Source organism: Erpetoichthys calabaricus, chromosome 4 (genome assembly GCF_900747795.2).
Source record: "Erpetoichthys calabaricus chromosome 4, fErpCal1.3, whole genome shotgun sequence".
Classification (NCBI taxonomy): Eukaryota; Metazoa; Chordata; class Cladistia; order Polypteriformes; family Polypteridae; genus Erpetoichthys; species Erpetoichthys calabaricus.
The window spans coordinates 119,982,477-120,006,575 of record NC_041397.2 but is presented as its reverse complement, the minus strand read 5'-3'; the positions used below and the strand labels follow the sequence as shown (position 1 = coordinate 120,006,575).

Genomic DNA, 24,099 nt, shown 5'->3' with positions numbered 1-24,099 from the left:
GGATGAATCATATCAAAATTGAATCTATGGTAAATATTCAAAGTAGGTACTGTATGTAGGTATACAGTATATCTGTTAATTACTCATACTATTCTGCATATAATTATTTAGTTCACAGTTTGTTTGTGACCCCCATTTATACATTTAATTTAGTATGTTGGTGAAAAGACATTTGTACATGTATCTTTAAGAAGTGAAGACAAGAAAATGATTTTGCTTCTATTTAATTGCTATTTTGTTTTAATTTTGTTTTTCTATGATTTTAAGATGTCAAAGCTTTATTATAATTTCACATCTTGGCTCTTAATTACACCTAAAATGTAATCACTCTCCATATCTGGAATAAGATCCTAAGGCAGTGAAATTCACCCTCTAGTACATTTGTTCTGAGAAAGGACAGATGAAGTTCAGTGCCAGTTTCTGTCTCCAATCAGGTTCTCTCTTTTATTTTTTGCTCCCTACAGGTTTTTGTTCTTCACATTGTTACTTAAGATCTGTGGCCTCTCCATGTTTTAGCAAGAAGTCTGTGGCAATTTACTGCATAAATGTACAGTACATAATCATTTTTGTTTCTTCTACAGACACGGCCTGTGCCAGCTACTCTGGAGAACAAATACAGAAGCATTGACTATAAAGTTGAAGTTTCTATGCCAGAACACTTTAAATTTCCTAAAAAGATATCTATTCCTGTGTCAACAACAAGTGCAAATAGTTTAAAGTCAACACTTTTAGCAGTTAAAACAACAGGTAATTTAATATGTTTTTTATTTAAATTTTCTGGATGATTTTAAAAAGCTGCCTAGTGGATTTTACAGTAAGAGTTTGGGTTGATCTTGATGAGTACACAGACTGCAATAAAAGCAATGCTATGCCACCTACTTGATCAGCATACATTTTTGTGACTGAGTCGTAATTTATCTTGCAACATGAAATGTTTTTATTATTAAAATAGAACAAATAAATGCATTTATTAGTAAGATATAATAAAAATTACTTCTTTCTAAGGTAAAATATGGCAGAAGGTCTAAGCTATTTGTCCGTGGTCCATGATATGCCCTTTTGTAGTCAAATAAACAAAGAAAATGAAAATGATATTTAATAACATAACTTACAGCTATAAATCATAGCCCCAGTGCTACCAAACTCGTAAAGTCATCTGAATGATGAGAAGACTACTTAAAAGTTCACACTGTAAATGACACCCTTTCACCAACATAAATAAGAAGGGTTATTAAATTGTTTAATTACAATATTTGGCCAGCTAGAAAAAATAATTGAATGCCCTTTTATAACTTATATTTTTTAAATTTGTAAACATTAAAACCTAGAATTGTGAGGGTTAATTGATAAATTGCTTGACGGGTCTTTCTCTATGTGTTACTCCTCTTTTTAATTTAGAAAGCATTTTAACTAACATTTAAGCCTTCATGTGAAGCAGAAAGGAATGACTTTTCCCAATTGCAAAGGCTGCTTAGAGTAAGGCCAGAACTTAACACTGCTGTTGCTGGATTTCACTTCCTTAAGGATTTCAGAATACTGTCCATGACTAAATATGGCAGGAAGTGATGGATTACATGATTTCTTAACAACTTTACATTAAAGCTTCAAATGTCTTATGACAGCCAGTCAACATGGCGAATCTTTTTTTTCCTCCATTCTGTCATGGTACAACAAATGCAAGACATGGAATAGATATTTAAATTAACTCCAAAGTCTCTCCTATTTCATGGTCAAGAACACATTTTTTCTTTTTTTGAGGAAGCCATTGCTGCTCTGTGGTCATCTTTTTCTTCTAAATTTAATTGGGCCATTCTCTGTATTAGGTATTGTATTCTTTCTTATTCCAGCTGAGCGCTCACTGGTTTTCAACTCTTGCACACACAAAAGCCCATCTCTACAATTTGTGACAAAATCAAGCCTTTCTGATCTTGCCATAGCTAGTCTCAGAGTTCCAGAGTTGTTCACTACACAATTATTAGTCTTGGCCATGCAAAATGCTTAGTATTACAGACCACATTGATATAGTATCAAGTTCACAATTTGTTTTTTCAAAAAAAAAAAGATGCAAAAAAAAGTTTAAAATATGAATAAGGCTGTGTTATGGACAGATGAAGTGTAACCCTCTAGTGCAATATTTAGGAATGCGGATTTATCATCTTATAAACTATTGTGGATTTTGTTTTACTTGTTTACAGTTTTTTGAATCCCTTTTATTACACTACATACTGTATAAAAATATACTGTTTTAACTTGTTAACTCGTGCTTGCATCTTGTTTGATAACTAGAGGTGTAGAAATTCCAAAGATTCCATGAAAACGATGTATTAGACCAGTTCATGCCAGGACATCCAGTACTTATGGAAAATTGATATATGGAAATGGTTTAAATTTGGTTTGATGGTGATTGTAGGAAAACAAAAACAAGCACATTTTTATATGTTGTACTCTTATCTGTCCACCTGTCTTTCCACCTGTCTGCTTGTATGCACGTATATGAATGTATACAGTATACTTCAATCAGTATGCCAGAGGTATTGCTAATCATAATTATTAATCAATAGAGGTGGATCAAATTAAAGCAATTAGAATATTAAGAAATTTCCATCTGATAGGTATTTTGAATTGTGAAGCCTTATGGTGCTAAGAAAATGTGATTTTTATAGAGTGAGAAGATGTACTGTATCTTTCACCTTAAAAAACTTTCTAGTTTCCTTTTTGATGTGATAACATTCACATTAAAAGGAAAATGCATGGCTAAATAAAATAGTCAATATTTAATGAAAAGAAAGGTTATTTTATATTACAATATCCACTTTCATTCCAAGTGCTACTGCCATCCAGTACTTAGAGGATTCTAAGAAAGTCCGAGCATTCCCAGCCCATAGCACAAATAATAGTGGGTTTGCTTGCCTTTTCCTACTTATTAGACAAATATGAGAGCTGATTATCTAATATAGGAATCTCTGATCCTCTTCAGAGTCTCAGGCAGTTTCTGACATGCTGTTCTATAGCACAAAATCTTACCCTTTTTCTATGACTTTTTTTTAAAAATATTAACAACTAGGGGGCTTCACCCCCTGTTCACTTCGCTTGCCAACCCCCGGCCTGTGCTACATGCTAGCCTCTTTGCGGTTCTGACGCTCGCGTATGGGGATGCGGATGTACAATTTAAACAATTTTTATTTTCATAGGAATTGTTACATATGCATCAACACAACGTATAACTGCCCGTGATTGAATTTCGTTTCTTTCTCTCTATTAAATAAGATGACTTTTTTGAATGTTTGGCTCTGAGATTTGTTAATTGTCTTTGCAGAAGCTATTCTAACCGGAAACCACATTTTAATACGAATGGCATATAAAGATCTCCTTTGTTGTCTAATGTTATCTGCAGAAGGTACTACATTACCTTTCTTGGATACATCCTTCTTTCTACAGTAATTTGTGCGTTGTAAGACCAGACGTTGTTAACAGTTGTAGGTATTCTTTGGGATATTGTAAGTTGTTGTTTTCATCTTCCGAACAATCACCACCAACTGTTTCAGCATAGTCTATTGATAATGCATGTAACCAATTTGCTGTGTAACTGTTCGAAATTTTTGGATGCATTTACCAATTTGATGTGTAACTGAGTGACATTTTTGCCATTAATCCGTTTGACTTCCTCGTTTCTCGGTGCTAGGATTGTGGGTGTACTCATTTTTTATGTTGATAACCCTTCGTTATACGACATAGAACTTGAAGTCACAATAAGTGAGAAAGCAAATGTGTGTTCTTAAATGTTGTCTTTCAACTTCCTTATTTATTAGGAATCAATAGTGTAAAGTAAGTATACCATCATATCAGGAACAAATAGTCTTCACTCTCAACTGTAATTTAATATATGAAGCATTTCATGTGTTTATTCACAAGTGTATTAAAGAGAATTGTATTGTTACTTGTTGATCCTGTCTATTTCAAAATATCTCCCATAAGATGCTTCATTGGTTCTTCCACCCCAAGAGCATTCTCAAAAATTTTATTCTGTGAAGTTCATCAGTACTTTGGTTATGGCTCTTTGGAGGTTTTCTTTTGTATGAAAAGTGTCTTTATATCAGATTCTTCAACTTAAGAAAGAGAAAAAAGTGACACACTGATATATCTGGTGAATATGACATCTGCAGAAGGACTGGAATGTGCTCAAAGGCCAGAAACTCAATAATAGTCAAAATACAGTATGTAAGTTGTGTCTTAGGGTCTAATTTTTGGCAATTTCAGGTTAACAAAGGCTTTGTGCCAATATAAATCTTGAGTCTCATGAGTCTAGGATTATCCCTTTAATTGTTTGTATGTCTTTTTTACTCTTTTTTGAGGTTTCACACAAACTTTCATGATGTAGCACTGCTAGATATTCTTGTGTTCCATTTGTGATTTGTTTGACAGGTTTGTCAGGCACACTGTAATTTCATGATTTCCTAGAATCCAAATAATGAAGCAACAAGTCTTCCTGCTTACAAGTGCAAGCAAAACAAAGTGCTGCTAGGTGGTTATAGAAGCAATATTACCACAACACCTTTTAAAATGTCAGTCTCATTAATTTCATGACTGGTCTCCTATCTCAGACTTTCAACATAATAAATATTTAACACACACTACAGTTAATAGGAAATGTTTAAAAATACTGATGTTTATCACTTTGATGTCCTGCATTTCTGTCTACTGTGGCTGCAGTGAATTATGGTATAACTTGGTGTCATCAAATACAGAGCTAGAAAGCAGCTACCTTGCAAACAGTTCTCTAGGGATAAAATTCCAATCGATATTCTGCGTGTGAACTTGACATTTCCTGTCAACTCTGAGAAAGTGTAATTGAAGTTTATTTTTAAAGATGGTATAAAATGATTTATTGTTGTTTAAAAAATATATAACCGGAGCTTTAAATGTAGACTAGCCTCTCTGGTTGTACATAGTTTGGGTTTTTTTTAATGTACAGAATGAGAAAATAAGTACAATAAACTCCTCTTCACCTCATAAATAACTAAATAATATATAATTAATGCCTCCTGTTTGTGTAACAGAGCTTTTCTCTTTTATGTCTTTAGTTACTTTAAATGATACTAAAGCTCAAAAGACAATCAGTATATTGTGAATATCTAGCTTTTCCCCTTTGTGCTTCTATGAGTAATGTTAAATTTAAAATAGAGTGCTCTCCAGCTGTCATAGAAGTAATGTACATTTTTATTGTTCTCATACAAACTTGAGAAAAATTGCTATCTGCTTTTCTATTTCCAGTGGTGTTCATTTTAACATTGTTTGGTGTTCAGCAAAGGTACTTTTTAAAAGGTGCCTTTGCTATGTCCAATTGCCTATATTTTGCCTATAGAACCTTCAATATGCACATCGTAAAGGAGCCATGCATGTTAATACATTTTAAAGTAAAAACAATTCATCTGTTTCATTTGATTATTTAAACTTTAAGTTGTCCTGTTATTTTTCACAGTTAGTTGTTTACTGATAATATGGTATATGCTTTGGTGACTTGACTGAGCATTTAGCCCCAAACACCTTCTTCCCACTTAGTAAAAGAGTGTATGATTGTTTCCATTCTGCCTACCCCTTCAGTGTTCTTTCCATCAGTTACCAATCACAGCAATACCGGATATCAAGTTGTTTTCCATTAAAGTTTTGATATTTATTTTCTTTAGTACTGCTCGATTCGTTCGCCAATCCTCCGGCCTGCGCTACACGCTAGCCTCTTTGCGGTTCTGCCGCTCGCGTATTGAGATGCGGATGTATAATTTAAACAGAATTTATTTTCATGGGAATTGTTACATATGCATCAAAGCAACGTATAACTTCCCGTGATTGAATTTGTTTCTTTCTCTCTATTAAATAAAATGACTTTTTCGAATGTTTGGCTCTGAGATTTGTTAATTGTCTTTGCAAAAGCTATTCTAACCAGAAACTGTTAACGTTTTAATACGAATGGCATATGAAGATCTCCTTTGTTGTCTAATGTTATCCATGGAAGATGTACTACATTACCTTTCTTGGATACATCCTTCTTTCAACAGTAATTCATGCGTTGTAAGACCAGACGCTGTTAACGGTTGTAAATATTCTTTGGGATATTGTAAGTTGTTGTTTTCATCTTCTGCACGAGCATCACCAACTGTTTTAGCGTAGTCTATTAATACGCATTTAACCAATTTGCAGTGTAACTGTTTGACATTTTTGGATGCATTTAACCAATTTGATGTGTAACTGATCGAAATTTTTGCCGTTAATTCGTTTGACTTTGTTTCTCAGTGTAAGTATTGCGCATTTACTCATTTTTTATGTTAATAACCCTTCGTGATGAAATTCTTCAATAAGATTTGGACATAATACGTCTTCTTTAATTGGGAACTTTAAGTGAGGAAAATGTTAAAATGTATAAGAGCTGAGAGTGCAGGAAGTGTGTCTGACAAAAGCATTCACACGATTGAGAGTTGAAAGGACTGTGGTCTTGTTTGAAAATGTTTGAGAGGAGGGCGTGACTTGAAGACATTTCAAGGCAAAAGTCTTATCTCACGGGACTTGAAAAATATCTCTCTTCCAAAAAGTCTTGTCGCCAAAGGATTTTTTTATATAATAGAGAGATATATTCTTGTCTGATACTAAATGTGGAAGATAATTTTTTTACCCAGTGGTTTCTCAAGAGCCTCTGAAGAGTATAACTTTATGTAAAATGTACCTTTAAAACTTTTCATGACGTGAAAAAATGTTAGGGAAGGTGGAAATGCATTTTCTCTAAAAACTACTTCTGATCTACAGTAATATCACTGGTGGAGGGGACATGAAGTTTGAAGGTATTCTGAGAAGATGTGTGAGCAAGCCACATGAAAAGATGATTGAAACAGCACATGAACACACTCACAGATTCTGTTGTGAGAATGACTAAGATTGTGCCACGAATGCTGACACCTAATTGTCTTCATGGTCATATCAAGTATACCTTTCAGGAGTTTGCAGCTCAGAGCTGGGTGTTTGAAGCAGGGTAGGGTTTTGGTAACTTGCAAGCAAAGTCTCAGTCATTATCAGAACAGACAGCACAATCAAATAACAAGTTGACTGAAACACAGCATAAATTTGACTGAAACAATGCATCTGATCTAAAAATGACAGAGACCATGACTGCGAGTCACCAACACCCAGCCCCCCCACCACCACTAGACACAAAGTACTTTGTGAGATAATACAAAGGTGTGTCATATTGATTTTACCTCTCCCTCCAAAATATTTTTTCCCCATCTATTTTTTTCTCACCCATGCCAACTAAGGTGCTCCATATCCATTAGCCTCTGAAAGTTGTGTTCTTAATTAAAATATTATTTATACATTAAATAAAAAGTGTCTCATTCAGTAGCTTACATCAGGACAAGAGTGCACACATGAGATAAATCCTTAAAATTTACCAAATATGTTTAAATCAAAGCAGCAAAGATTCGGATTTCAAAAAAACATGCATTCTCTTTCTCAGAGTTATGTTTGCAACAAGCAAATTAAGTTGAAATTAATTTATCCTTGTCATAGATTCCTGCCATACTTTGTACATGTTAACATCTGGCTTGAGGGCGTTTTGTATACAGCGACTATAACAGAGTCTTGGTGCAAATTGGAAACATGAGTAGAATATCATGAAGTATATGTGTCTTTTGCTGTTTAACATGCTTTTCAGTTAAATTTGTTAACAAAATGGATATACCTGGAATTTGAAATTTGTATGATGTACATCGCTGCAGTGTGCAATTTACAATACATTGGAGAACTCAGGAAAACCACCTCTGAAAAAAATGGAAAACTGCATTTTCTATACAATCACTAACAAAATCAATACATTTGCTCTAAAAAAGCAACCTGTTTGTTGTTTTTGGCTTTGATCGATTCTTCAAGTTTACTTTCAATACATGAAAAAAATTCTGACGAACTGGATGGAAAATCATCTCCATCAGCGATGGAAATGACATCTTTGTTTTTCAGTGGTGAATCATTAAATAAGTCCCATTCTCTGCAGCAAAGGTACTGTATTCATGTTTGGCAGATATGCATTATTTTACAATTTCCACACTTGTAGTTTGAATTGTCAGCCCTATCCTTTGCCATAGCTTTAGGCTACAAATTGTCCTCTCTATGTCTTTCCAATTATGTCTCACTCTTTATCTTTCTTCTTCAGTCTGTTGCATCAATATATTCTGGCTCATGCAAATAAAATTCAGCAACAAGAATAAATGTTTCTTCATCTTCATAGATCTTCATATTGATAATTAAAAAGATGAGCTTATCTGTCTAAATGCTTATAAAATAATAATTCTGATGGAAAAAAAAGTATAACCTAATTGTTCAAGTCTCTATTTACAGTAAGTATAATAACAGCCACACATTCTCAAAACAAGTTACAATAAAACTATGGCTCTGAGATAAATGGTTTCCAGATATGAACAGCAGCAATGAAGTGGAGAGGACAGCCTGTCTTCATTTAAAATGTTGGAGATTCATAAATTGAATTATTTTGGTGTAGAACAATATTTGATATAAATTTTTCTGGTACATCTCAAGACGTTAACACTTGGGAACACACTTGGCTTCAGAGTTAACACATTAGGTAGTTTTAAGGCTTTTGTTTGACCCTTACTCTCGTGCTCTATAGACACTTCTTTTTTAACTAATAAATAGTGTTTCATTTAACACTTTTATTTAAGTGCTCCAGGTGCTTCTTCTTGCGGCACTTCCGGGTGTGGCAGAAGTCAAACGACATAGTCACAGTCACATGACTGAAAATCACTGAGCATATCACATTTAGCAATCAAGTGGTGACTGGTAACCTTCTAACACAGTTGTGATCACCCTTTTTTGTGATAGCCAATAACATGCTGCCTGGCAAAGTTTATGCTGTACAAACGGTTAACAGGCATGACAAATTCTGTGGTAATCTTGGCCCTTATTTTTCTTTTTTCCATTCTGTTTTGGAACATAAAACAAGAGACATCAGACAGATGTTTGTGAGGTCCAAAACACTATTTATTATTCACATTGCTGCATTAAATACATTGTAGTTCCAGATGGGGTGGCGCAGTGGGTAGCGCTGCTGCCTCGCAGTCGGGAGACCTGGGGACCCGGGTTCGCTTCCTGGGTCCTCCCTGCGTGGAGTTTGCATGTTCTCCCCGTGTCTGCGTGGGTTTCCTCTGGGTGCTCCGGTTTCCTCCCACAGTCCAAAGACATGCCGGTTAGGTGGATTGGCGATTCTAAATTGGCCCTAGTGTGTGCTTGGTGTGTGGGTGAGTTTGTGTGTGTCCTGCGGTGGGTTGGCACCCTGCCCAGGATTGTTTCCTGCCTTGTACCCTGTGTTGGCTGGGATTGGCTCCAGCAGACCCCCGTGACCCTGTGTTTGGATTCAGCGGGTTGGAAAATGGATGGATGGATAGTTCCAGATGAGCATCCATTAGTTTTCAGCTTTAATTCACACAGCGCCCACCACTATGACTAAAGACAAAATGAAACCTGTATTTTATCAGAGCGAGTTGCAGACCAGACGGAGCGATACAATAGTTAAATCACTTTAGAAGACTGGTCTTTATGGGAGTGTGCTGCCAATTACCTCTGACTGCTAAGATTATATAAATGAAGACTACAACTAAAAATTGCTGGTAATGTTGTGTAATGTGACTAATGAAACAATTTGATTGTACAGACACCTTAATGACTTTGTAGTCTCCCAAAAATATTTGTGAATTAAGAAATATATGATACTATGATAATCTTCCTTTTTAATGAAATGTTATTAAATTCAGATAGATTCATCATCATAGAGGTGTAATACAACAATCAGACACCCATTACTGTAAACATAGGATGAAGAATTGGTCTAATCAAAAATTCAATCCATCCAGTAAATCATAGAATTGGTTAAGAGCCATTAATCTTAAACGACTAAAATCTGATGTGGCTCATCAGGTACACATGTCTGCTCCTCTTTATAATAACAGACTTTTCTATGACCATTCTTCCCATGTATATGCTCCATGCCTGTTCTCCAGGTGCCCTTCCTAGCCAAATATCCTGTCTTTTATACACATTCAGCTGTGCAATGGTAGCCTCCTATATAAAGTTCTTAATAGCTGTGTTATATACAATCCAAAAATCAGAAAAAGATGGGACAGTATGGAAAGCTAAAAAAAAAGAGCAGTGATTCTTATGGAATGGATGTATACTGTATTAACAAGTGAAATGAAGTTGAGACAAAACATACAAAAATGTCTTGGGTTCATACTTTCTGCAATGAAACAAAAGTCAACATAAATTTAAGAGTCACTGTGTTTTTTTATTTGCATTTTCCATACTGTTCCAACCTTTTCTGATTTGGGCTTGTATAATATACTGTATTCATAAAGAGGTAATGTGCTTTATGAAAATATATTGTACATTAAGGTAATGTCAAACTACATCAAGGCACGTGGGTAATAGAGGAAGAAAAGTAAACTCCATTCTACAGAGATAAGTATCCACTGCGTTTATCCAGGACCAGAATTTCTGAATTTTATTATAGACTCTGGATAGCTGTATGGTTTTATCCATATTATTCTATTTGTGGAGATTGGTAGAATAATAAGTATAAACGAAATTCAGCTGAAAATTATAAAAGCTGTCAAGTAAATTGAAAAAGTAGCTAATAAATGAAATCTGAATGGAACATTGAAATTTAAAATCCAGACACGCACAGCATCAAAGGTTGAAAGGCTCTCTTCGTTCACTTTCCAGCAGTAAATTAGCATTTAAATCTATAATGACAGGATCTGTGACCATTGCCTGCTTTATACAATAAAAGCATTTTCTAATGAGCAAACGAAAAAGTATGGCAATTTCTAAACGTAAAGTTTTCCAACAGCAACATGATTATTTACATATTTTAGTGTAAATAGTATTGTCCACATAATATTTGCTAAACTTGTAAGATCCTGCATAATATGGAAAATTCATTATATGCAGCAGTTTAATTAAAGGTAGAGATAATGTAAAAGTACATTTTCCAGTCTTCTGCACCTCACTTTGTTTATAAGAAAAACAAGCATTATTTACATATATTTTGCATAAAAATCCATCAATGAGTTATGCTTTAGAAATTGGGTTTTATATATACTTATTTCATTTAGATAGATAAAATATGAAAAGAAGATAAATCTTGCTGCATGAAATAACTTACAGTGTCACATAAAATATAGAAATAAATAGACCATTGAAAAGATTTAAGTTAAATCTGCAAGCATTGCATACAGCAATACTACATTTTAAAGAATTTGGATGTAAAAGTTTTACTTGTTACACAGCACTACCTAACACTGCACTCAATGATTAATCTTTGTTATTAAGGTATGTTCAAGACAATATATTGATATTGAGTAGGTCTGCATACATGCACAGCAGATGCAAAGAAAAATGTTTTATGTATTTTTAATAATGGATTACACTTCATTTCAGTTAATCATGCTGTTTAACACAGACAGATTGTGGGTGCCTACATGGCAAGAAAAATAAATACCACCTTGTGGAAATGCATTAGAGGAGCGCATACAGAATTTTCAAGAGGCATTCAATACACATTAAAGACCCAGTGATTAGGATGTTGGACATAAAACAAAATGCTGGCAATGCAATCCCTATTACGGGCTGCATGACCCTGAACAAGTCAATTAAGCTTCTTATGTGCCAGTTGTACAAGCATGTAAACAGCTTTATTGTGGTATTAACTGCGTTTGAATAAAAGTGCAATCTAAATAAAATAAATGGAAAATACACATGAACCACTGACATTTTATAAATTCTAGAAGCTGTGTGGGTTCTAAGGAAAGTTAAAAGATTCTCCAAATGACCAAATAGCTAAATATAATTGTACTACTTTTGACACTCAACTGCTTTGTTAAATTATTGTGCAAGGCGGTGTCACCATTTTTAGTGTCACATCCTCATGATTCTAATGTTCTTCCTTCAAGTCCAAGTCTGGTTATTATCTGTTTAAGGCTTGCACATTCTCCCTCTGTGTGATGTGTAAGTTAAGTTAATTGTCAACTACAGTGTGAGGCAGAGGCATGTATGCCCTGTAATACACTAATGGTGCCCTGTCCAGGGCTGTCCTCCACATTGTGCTTAGTGCTGCAGAAACAGACTCCGCCCTCATGACTCTGAAATGGATTAGGTGGGTTTGTATATGAATCAATGTAGATGTCCACTCCAGGATGTGCTGTATTTCTCACCACTTGGACTCTGTTTTCTGTTCAAGAGAAAGTAAATTCATACTGTATGCTCCTTCTCCTCTAATTTATTTCAGTTGAAGATATGTACCTCTTATCCTTTAATTCAACATCCATAAAACTCTCTTTTGGTTATCTAAGAAGTACAATGATGATAGTATTCATTATAGCAGTGTTTAATATCTCACATCAAGCTTATTGTCTGTGTCAATGATGGTAAAGCTGAAACATCTGGTAATCTTTATTAATAGAGATTTGAGTGACTTTTTCTAAGATTTCTGGAAAAAATGGTTGCTTATCTTAAAACCACTTTCAGTGCTCTTTCTGTTAGTTTTTATAGTCACTAAAGTAGTCTTTACTTTTCACATTATATTATGTTATATAACCGCTATCTCACTGAAATATCATAATAACATAACCTAAACTACTGATCTGAATATAAACTGGCTATCTTTCCAATAAGAGCAATATTTATGATGCAGATATGCACTTATAAATGTCTAAAATGTTCTAGATTGCATAAATGAAATCCAGTGGTTGATGTTAATAGGATAGCACTATATGTTCATCAATTCTTTGTTCCATGACTCTGATGCATTTCACTGCATTAATTGTTTCATCTTCAACTGCAATGCAGAATTTTACTTTTAGTGCCTTCAGTGAAAGGTGCTATGTAAAACAAAAATAGATAGGTAATTAATTGAAATAGTTTCTTTTCTCCATTTCCAAAAAGTAAACTCCTTCAGCTATAGTAGTAACTGTCAGGTATTGATGCTTGCTTTGCTCACAGTGTTACTTAGCTAGACTCTGGCTTACCATAACCCTTCATTAGAGTAAGAAGAATGGAAATGAAACAACAAGCACAGAATGTTGTGGTGCTTGTCCCATTTGCTGGTAACAACTATAGGATCACCATAATACTGTAGATATGATGAAGCTACAGTAACTGGAAAACAATTATACTGCTTCTTTGTGTATTTTTAATTCTTTGGATTTGACTTTACTTTGTTAAAAAAGAATATTCTTCAGATCCAAAATAATCCTATATTCAAGTCATGCCCTTTTTAAAATAAATTATACATTGAATACACTGCAATTTCCTTAAAAATTAAAAATGTCACAAATTTACACTAAACACACTATGCAGATCAAACATGGTAGATCTGCAATGGCATATGACAAACCAATAAGTAAGTGCAATGAATCACCATTATTTGTATCTGCCAGAGTCTGTTTCCTTCTGCCCAGAAAGTGGCAAAAAATGTAAATGATAAACACAGACTGACAGGCGATATATCAAGCCTGCTTCTTTAGATTTTTTTTCTTCAAGTTCTGTACAGTTTTATAGATATAGTCATGCTTAGCACTACACCAAATTATTGAGGTAAATCTTTTGTTTCTTAATTTATTTTTATATATATTATTTTGAATTATATTCTACACCCTCTCACAGTTAGTGTTATGGAAAACTAAATATAAACCAGACAGACTGAATGATCTTTATGATCCTATACACAATAAAAAAGGTATTGAAGGTCACTTTGTAGAAATTCATTAAATCTTCTTCCAAACTCATTTATTCAAATAGACATTCAGAGGGAGCTGGAGCCTGTCTTGGCAGCATTGGTCTAGGGACTGACATGCTACTCACAAATTATGTTTCAAATACAATCATAAAATATTTTAGAAATCTTGTTGTTCTAAAAATATATATTTTACATCAAAGCATGGAAAACACATTTCAGCTTTAAATAAATAATAAAAATAAATTGAATTATTGAGCATATACTTTTTTTTACAAAAAAAACTCATTAGGTGTATGGCAAGAATCAATCCTGGATATGGGGTGCTAATCCAACAAATTCACAAATGGACTCATATCTATTCAAATTAGAGTTGTTGGTTTACCTAACATGCACATGTCAGGAATGAGGAGGAAACCTTGAGTCCCCAGACAAACATAGATACAAAAAATGTACAAATTCACACAAACAGAGACCAAATTAATACTTGATCCTAGGACTCTAGAGCTGTGGAAAAGTTTATACAGCCCAGAATTAAGTATTGTACAGGGTCCATTCCAAGAGAATGTTACATGTAAAACCATTCTTCAGGTTAAACATAGTTTAATTTAAACTATATATAAATTGAAATTGCAAGTTGGTATAGTCTGAAAGTACTACTAACATGGAGTTGCAACTGACCAATTGAGAGTGTGTTGTTTTTTGGATTAGAAAGTATGTCATGAATGTGAACAGATTTTTATCAACATTACAGAGATAGGAAAAACTGCTGTGAGGCCTTAACAAGTGTGAATGGTGTGCAAAGAGAAAATGAACAGACTCGGCATTAAGCTAAATACACTTTTGGACAGTGTCGGGAATTAAATAACCATTAAATGCTGAAAACAGTGTTAATTAGAATGACAGTACAAAACAGTGGTTAATAGGCAAGTGCACAAATCATAGTTAACTGAGGTCACAGTGTTACCTGTAATAATATTTGAGTTTTGAACATTGTAGAATGATTTTTTAGCATATTTTATACTTTATTTTAATGTTATATTTTAACACTAAACATTTATGACATTTTTCCTTAGCAGTCACAGCCATTTATTGAGAGTAATGGTGCCACATTGCTCTTTACATAACCCGCAGAAATTGCTACAGATGATGTAATAAATTTGGTAAAAAGTGTTTGATTTGTTTTTTGCTCATTTCCTATTGGGAATCTGTGTTAACTCAGAGTTTCCATTTACGTTTTTGAAGGCAAGGAATTAATTTTTTTCCATTAGTTCTTTGCTACAATATTTGGTTTATAATTTTGTAATTTATTTTGGACTGTTTACAAAACTATTTTGTTTATGGCAGTTGTCTCCATTTCTGTGTAACCATTCATAGAATGCTGTGGTTAGGGGCAGAGTCATGAGGGTTGTGACCCTCACACTGGCAACATGACAGGTTAAATTTTCATAATCAGATTCATTTCCCAATTTTAGTTTGTAAATAAAAAGCTCATTTGCACTTCAGATTATCAATCTTGATCTCACTTTTTTTTTTTTTTTACTTTTGTTTTTATTATGCATATTTCCCAGTCAGTCTCAGTATTCTCTCTGTTTTCTTGTATAGTGTAACATTATTAATCACTATTTAAGATGGTGGAAACTATTGGTTAGTAGTTCTGGATAAAAATAGAGATATTTGCAGTACATTTTATTGTGATTACTGGCTTGTGAAATGCTAAATGAAGTGAGGTTTTACCTCAGACTTACACCACAAGGCTGCAGAGGCCTAGTAACAAATTCTGCCTGGTCCAAAAATCGAGAAGTAGAGTTACAGCCAGCACAGACCCAACTGATAACAGGGAAGACTTTTAGATTCAAAAACTCTGAAAGGATAGAGGGGAAACATAAAAACCCCTGTTTGACTAAACAATGTTCCTTTACATTTTTAAGACTTACAGTGGAACCTCGGTTCACAAAGTCTCGGTACAATTACAAATCGGTTTACGACCAAAAAGTTCGCCAAACATTTGCCTTGGTTCACGACCACACACTCGGTATACGAACAAGCCAGTTTCCCTTTCGGTTTGTACATGTTCAGTCTCTCCCTGTGCATTTCCTGTGCAGCGAGCAAGAGAAAGAGAGCGAGAGAGCTCGACACACACACACACACACACAGGCAGTGCAAGAGAGAGAGGCACGCACACACACAGGCAGCGCAAGAGAGAGAGACACGCACACACACAGGCAGTGCGAGAGAGACAGACGCGCACACACACAGGCAGCGCGAGAGAGAAACAGACGCACACACACAGGCTGCGAGAGAGAGAGACAGACGTGCACACACACAGGCAGCGCAAGAGAGAGACAGACGCACACACACAGGCAGCGCGAGAGAGTGGGGGCTGGACGCATAAGATAGGAAGGCAGTTAAAGAATGCACAGGGCTTGATTTTGTTTTCACTTCTGTTTACAGCGATCGGTTCGTAGTGTGCATTCTTGCAATGTTACTTTTCTTGGTGGTTTATTAAATTACAGATTTTTTCAAATGTTCATTTTTTCCCTGAGCTTAAAACTCATTAAAAAAAAAGTGTTTTTAGGCAGCGGTTATAACGCGAACTATTGCAGTGTTAGTTTTCTCTGTTGTTCAAGGTTTTCTCAGTGTTATTCAATGTTTTTACATTTAGTTTACTGTTACGCTGTGCTTTCTATGGTTTAATTAACTTAATTAACCATTTTTCAAGGAGTGTTATCAGGTATTGATTCATGTTTTGAGGCTGCGAACATGCACTGATAGTGCGTTGCTGCACCCACCACATGACGAACCACCTGGATTGGGACCCAAGTGCAGTGGGTGACACCTCAGTTCCACACTGGAACAGCGTGAGGTTTTTTTTACGGTGGCTGGAGTGCCAATCTTGCCACCAACCTCCAACTTTTCCCTGTAAATTGGAGGACCTGCTTGTATGTCTTGAAATTGCACACATATTGCAAAACAATATATCCATTGTCATTTTTGCTTCAAAAAGTCATCTGAAAACACATGTTGTCATTGACATGCTTGAGTAGTGATGCCAAGATGTGAATTGCTGTCTCTGCTCTGTAGAAAGTAGACAGTAATCACTGAAAAATGTTACACCCATAATCACTCACAGTCTTCTACTATGTGTGATAAAAATAATTAAAATTAGTTTTTTAAATTGATTCAGAACTACTCATTATATTATGGACTTAAGTAAATGTCAAACTGAAAGTAACAGCAAAGTTTACTAATTATGTTTACTCATTCAAAAATGTTGTCTTTAGTTCTCTTAGTAACATATTCTCTGTAAGATAGAGTTAGCATTTGCTATAAAATTCAATAATTGGCTTTTGGCACATTAGTCTGTTTTTTTGGGGTTTGGCTCTATTGCGTAATCTTACTTTTTCATTTCCTCAGTATTTTTTGTGTTGTGCATGCACATGATGTGCCACAGAAAATACATAATGCTGAGTGCTGATTGGCAGTATTAACTTAGCAGCAATGTGCAGATGGCCTTGGATTTTTCAGAAACTTTTTTGCAGTACAGTCTAATCATTTCAGCTCAGATATATTGTTATGTGCACAAAGTACAGTAAAAACTCTTTTGTGCATGCTTCACCAGCACGCACCAAAGCAGTCATTTGGTTTGAATCCTGTAGGGCATGTAAAATAAAAACAGAATATAACAGGTGAACAGTAGATGCTGTGTAGAGAAAACATAGTCATATAATTTGAGTGCACATCTGTTGTTAAACCATTGTGGCTGTATGTAATTTAATATGTATTACAGAATTGGTTATAAAAAATATGATTTGAGTACACATTTTATAATAAAATAATAAGATTGTGCCACTGGTGCTGACACATAATTGGAATCACAGCCAGTACTAAATTCAGCTGTTTTCAGGGCATACTGACAGCTCTGCTACTATGTTAGACACTCAGCATACTTTTGTGCAGAGCGTCAGTTGTTAACAAGTCATAGCAGAATATAACAATTGAAGAAACAGAGCTACAGAGCCAGTTATACCGAACATATCTTTTAATAAGGAGTATAACTATTTTAAATGTAGTATTTAAATCTCTGAACTTACTAGTATATATTGAGGTATCCATTTAAACTGCTGTTCTTACTTATGCTTGCTAGGTGGCACTGATTTTTAGAAATAATGTATGCTAGTGAGCTGAAAGTGCTACAGTGTGTGCATTTTATGTGGAATGTGCTTGTTTGTCTTTTCCTCGTATGGGTTTCTTTCTGTATTCCAAGGATATTTTGTTAGGTTAATCTTACTCTAAATTGGTTTGTTTTGTGTATGTCAAGTATTTAGTTGTCATACCATGTTCTTAGGTTGCAACTGTTTATTATTCTTGACTGGAAAAAAGTGAGTTCTAAAAATTAATGGGTGGAATAGTTTACATTATCTTCATTTATTTTCCTTTCTTTCTTTGTTCTTTTGTTCCTTTGTTATGGAACATGCTGAAATATAAAACATGTGCAGCATTGTTGGAGCACAATGCACCTGAATTCAAAGCTGCCACAATTTTTTAAAGTTACAATACCTCAGTGGCCAAGAGCAGACAAGACATTTTATTACTTACTATGCTGTTTAATATTTTTATATTACCTTGCCAGATTTTTAATGCTGCAAGCCCATTTTGGAGAGAGAATATCAATCCTGCTTTTTCAAATCTTGTCTGTGACCTTCAGGGCAGTGATGGTTTATCTGTCTGTAGTTATACCCAATACTGCATGTTATTCTGTACTTGTGTCCTTCCTTAGGAAAAAAAGCTGATAAAGAAAAAATAGATGATATAGTATATTGGTAAAGTAAACACTGAAATCTGCTTGCTTCGGTATCATTGTATCTACACAGACATACCTGCTTACTAATCAAAATATCTGAATGGCAGATATTAATTTACCATACTTTATGGATTTATATGCAATTCAAAGTGAAGATGTTTTAAGAGCCCTTTAAAATGTGACATATTAAAACAAAATTGAGAGCTGTACTTTAATATGTAAGTAATATGTTTTTCATAGTTAATGCATTTATGTTCTGGAGGAAAGATTATCATTCAGGAGCAAAGTAGAGTGTCAGTTAAAGAGCACAAGACAGCTTGAGATAAAATCTTGAATGACAGTACACTGTAGGACATGCACATATACAAATATTTTCGCACTATAGTAGTGTACAGTATTAATTTCTTTAATCTATCATATGCCATGGTTAAAAGACTGAGGATAAGTGAGAGTTAAATAAGCTGCTGTTTAATTATGCTACAAATTTTACATTCGATTTTATTTTGTTTTATCAAAATTGTAAAATTTTCCTCCATGTGACCAAAAAATTTAAATACATCACAGAATAGACTGTAACAGAATGCAATAGAATGTAACATCCCCTTATGCATCTTTAAAAGTCATACTGCTTTAGGTTACCTTGGGTAAAAATCAGCTACCTCTCTATTGTTAAGTTGGAATGCCATCTCACTAGAACATACCTAAATTCTTTCAAATATTCTAGCAATAGTTTACAAAAACTAGAGGTAGAAATGAACATTTCCAGATGAATGCAGATAAGGCAATCAGAAAAAAATGAGTTTGAAATCTAATTTCTGGTATGGATGAGCACACATCTGCTTTATTAACTCTAAAATTACTTCTTTGTGTATAAAAAAACTATCTTACTGATCATTTGTAAGCATGTAGCATATTTTGAGAATAATAGGGTCTATCTAATTGAAATTCAAAAATGTGTGATACTGTAGATAGCTTGTGATGCATGTTAAAGTACTTTTTAGAGCTAGTCATCTTTTAATCATGCTGATGGAAGACTGACTCTTGTGGGTGCACTGTAAACATAATTTCTTAACCAATCCATTTTCTGTATAGGCATAAGCTCAGTTTTTTGCCTTATTTATATTTGAAGGATAAAAACTCATTTGAGTAATGAGAAATGTATTACTGTATGTGTTAAGTTACATTTAATTGTTTATTGAGTGGTGTTTTTGCATTTGAATTGATACCGTTAACAGAATTATACAATCAGATTTGCAGTGTGGAAATTTGCTCATTTAAAATAAAGTGAAAATATTAGGCTTTTTTCTGGTCTTTTTTTCTTTTACCATAATTAGAATGGTTCAAAAAAGTGTATTTTAACTAATCAAAATTGACAATTGGCTGTTTAATCTATTTCTATATAAAAAAAAAGTGTTGATTTAAAGACAAAAGGTTGATTTATATCCTAAGATATTATGTGTCACAGTTGATTACTACAAAGATTTAATGTGGGTCTTATATACCACTGTATTATACTACAAAAATTTAGCATGTTGTTGAAGTATACTAAACATATTCGATCCTGCCAGTTTTACACTCAGTCCAATCTGTCAATGGCCTACAGCTTCTCGTTCCACTCCTGATTAAAGTCAAAGACAGCAATCAGACAAGCAACCTCTTGGCTGCCTGTAGGTTTGCTACTGACATGACAGCAATTGCTTTTTATAGCTAAAATGTTTACCCTTGGCTGAACCTCAAAACCTATTTTTGCTTTTTCTATTTATGTCTACTTCAAGAGAATGCTGTATTTAAGGTTTTTATCTGCAGCATTCAGGTTCTTTATATTTACAATGTTAAATCAGAGATTCTTTTTTTCTGTATAATCTGTATACATATCAATAGATTTGAACATGAATATTGTCCACTTCTTGTATTATCCTGAACACATTTTTTGGCTGGTGTCTGCGGCTGGCTTGAGTTTGGAAAGAAATATATAGAGTATTGTTTACAGGTTATTAAAGTATATTCTACTAGCTGTGCTACCCATCTAAGACCTGTTGAAATCCAAGTAATCAACATAGAGCTCGTGGTCTTTTTGTTTTTTTTGATACATGGGTTGCCCGTTTTCCATTGCGGCAACCTTTTCCTCTTTGAATAGAGCTGCCCATTTTCATCGTAGTACACTAACAAAACTCACAGTGTTGCATATCATCATGGCGGCATTATGGCAGCACTTCAATGAAAGGAGTATGGAAGGCAGCAGGTGTTAAAATGCTTAAGAAATTCAAAATTGGCCTCAAACTTACAAATCAGGTCTGGAAAATAACAGGTACACCTCACAAAGTACAATTTCTGGCTCCTAAAACTCAAGAAGCAGGCTTTGCAACCTCCATTTAGAAAAAGGGGCCCAAGCTTATAAAAACACAAAAACCACTAGCCCAAATAACAGAACAGTGTTCCTTAATAAAAATTTTAATAACAAATGTAAAAAAAGGCCCAAAAACATATTATAAAGGTTTGCTTAAAAGAGGTAAACACAAACATAACAAAACCAAGTGTGTTATGCAGAATTCCATAACCAAAGATGAAATCAAAATTTCAAAGCCAGAAAAATCAAAAGGTGAGCACTTATAATAGCAAGGGAATCCAGAAATGAGACAGACAACAAGATCATGAAAACAAATGTCTCGGCACTGAACTGAGGCCTCATAGACCTTTATAAAGGTTGAAGGTAGTTAGGCAAACACAAACTTGCTTTTCACTTACTTCTGAGAAGCATTGAACAGGACCACTTTGCAGCTACAGTGTGTCAGAATTGTGAATCTTTGGTAGATTGTTAAATTATTTTTTTTCTCAGTTACTTTAATATAATTTTTGTGAATCTGAATGACTGTATGAAATAACTTCAAGTTTCTAATATATACTGTATAGAGGCCTCATTAATAAATAAAGCAAAACCACATTTGTGTAGGTTGAGAAAATAAGCCAAAGTAATAATTTCCAAACTAAAATAATCCAATTTATTTTTAATTGTTCTAAGATGTTTTAATTAAATATCAAAACAACAATGAGTCACTTGAATCCAAAAAACACCACCCATATCTTCATGGCAACAAAGAAAAAACATCACATTGCTTAAAAGCAAAGCATCTAATGTGGAGGTAATGATGCTAAAGTGTCAGAACCCAAGAACGGTTTTCTGCAGCCTGACCTTTTAAAAATTAGCAACTTTTATATGCTGTCATTATTCTGAACTAACTCTGTAATGTTCACTGTAATGTTTGGGTAGTATTGATGTTTTTTGGGAGTGTCACTTCAAATTGATCAAATTGATTTGCAATTACTGTTTCTTCAAGCCTTGTTTAGTATTGCTCAGTGTGCATCTAGTGCACTCCAGTTTTGCTGAAATGCCATTTTTCTTCATCTGCTCTTGGTGTACTGTAGAGTTGAAAGGAAATTATTTTTAGCTCTGCAGGACAAGACTGAAGTATCCTTCCATAAAGAATAAAGCTGTCTTTATCTGATAACTCCATTTTGACCTTTTTGAACAAGCTTCTTTGTGGAATGGAGGCAAAAAAATGTTACAAAGGTTACATTTCCATTGGCAAATTATTTTTTTTCCTTTACTGATAAATGTCTGATGTGTGCAATAAATTTCTTCCTTTAAAAATATTAAATCAGTTTACCTGGGAAATAAATTTAAATATGAATCTATGGTTTGGATTAAAAATGTTGATTTCATATACAGTCTATATAGTATTTTAATTATTTTATGTATATAGATAATACCTGTCAAAGTTAATGTGGTATTTTTTTCTCAAGCACATTAATTGGCATCCCAAACTATTCAAGCCAATGATTTTCATACAGGGGACTGCTGCCCTGGCAAGGTTGAGTTTATTAAAAAAAATCAATTTCAATTTAAAGATTGTCTTTACATTGCCAAGTTTTTAAAATAAACATATAGGTAACTGAAAATGTTCTCCAGGTGTTACACAGAAGTAATCATTTATCATCTCTATATAAATCTCTTTAGTTAAAATGTCTGTCTTTCAGGACTTTGTTCTCCAGAATTAAAGGTGTTTAGTTTTGGTGAACCATCAGTTTTAGAACAGTTTTAAATATTGGTTGACTAAGGCTCTATAATATACAAATAGGAACAAAGACAAATTGTAACAATTATTAATAACACTAAAATGCAATGTTAGATACATGTATTTTATTAATATTAATCAACAGCGGAAGATATTTGTTTCAATCAGAGTTGCCAATGTTTGGTACTTTTCATTCTTCCTATAAAAATGAATACAGGAAAAGACTGAAGTTAGAAACAGAACAGTGCTTAAAGTTATCAAAACTGGAATTCAACATTGACAATAATGACTTTATAAAGACATTCAACTTTCACTTATTTTCCACTTTTTCGACCTGGTGTTTCATGTAATCTCTTATATATATTTCTCTTCTGGTTCGTCCTGCTTCCACTTCAAAACCGGTCCCGCCCACACGCAGCCGACATGGCATTTCTCAATTCCTATTCGTCCTCTTCCATGTCATGAACTATACTGGCCTGCTGAGCGTAATACATCCAACAAGTACTTGAGGTGCTGCCACAACGGTAAAGTAGCTTTACCACCTTTGCGGAAGCCACCTGTGTCTTTACAACAGCTTCTTACACAGCAAATATCAGAAGCTAAAAATTATCGTGAACACATTTCAGAATACAACTCTTCTCTAGCGTTTGCTTCCATGGGTGCATAGATAACTCAACCTCCTGGCCACAGACCATACTGTTTTAAAATACACGGGCAAATTTATCACCAAATCTCTCCACTCTACGCTAACACTTCTACCTCTCCAGGATATTGACAGTTGTATGTTTTTGACACAGCACAAGCTACTAAAGTACGTTTACAAAATAAAGCAAACGCTGCATGCAGCAAAAATGTACTTCTCCAACTAGATTCCATGCTCAGAACCATCAACCCCTTCGCTAAATCATACAAACACATGCATGAAATTGCTCAGTCCAATCCAACAGCATCTGTACGAATGGTTTTCAAGGAAAACCCTATGCAGGATTTATGACGATACAATGCCCCCACATTGCAGCGATTTTCGTCGGAGAAGATGGTGAACCGCCCGCCGAAAGGGACATTTGTATCTATCTCATACGCAACTCCTGTAAACAGATTTCCACGCTCAATATGAATTGCGATCCTATGGTTTACCCACTTTTATTCCCTTATGGAGACATTGGCTGACACAAAGATTTACAACATGTTCCCGATAAAAGAACTGCCAAGCGAATAAGGCTTACTCAATGCCAATTTTACGCGTACAGATTAGCAATGAGGAATACATTTAGTATTTTGCACTCCAGCGGCAAACTATTCCAACAGTATGTCGTAGATGCGTATGTTAAAACAGAGGGCGCGCGTCTCAACTATCTCAGATTACATCAACAAGATCTGCGCGTGGAACAATACAATGTTTGAATACAGACGCACTGCAAGCAAACGCTGAAAAT

The 24,099-nt window shown here is 34.4% G+C and overlaps 1 protein-coding gene across 1 annotated transcript in view; it reads left to right on the top strand.

Annotated features, from left to right (window-relative positions):
* The window catches only part of LOC114651130 (cilia- and flagella-associated protein 47-like), a 622,279-nt gene that overhangs the window by 311,212 nt on the left and 286,968 nt on the right, over positions 1–24,099 (top strand). Inside the window, 1 exon segment of the mRNA XM_051927333.1 lies at positions 582–747. Coding sequence (XP_051783293.1) covers positions 582–747 — 166 coding nt within the window.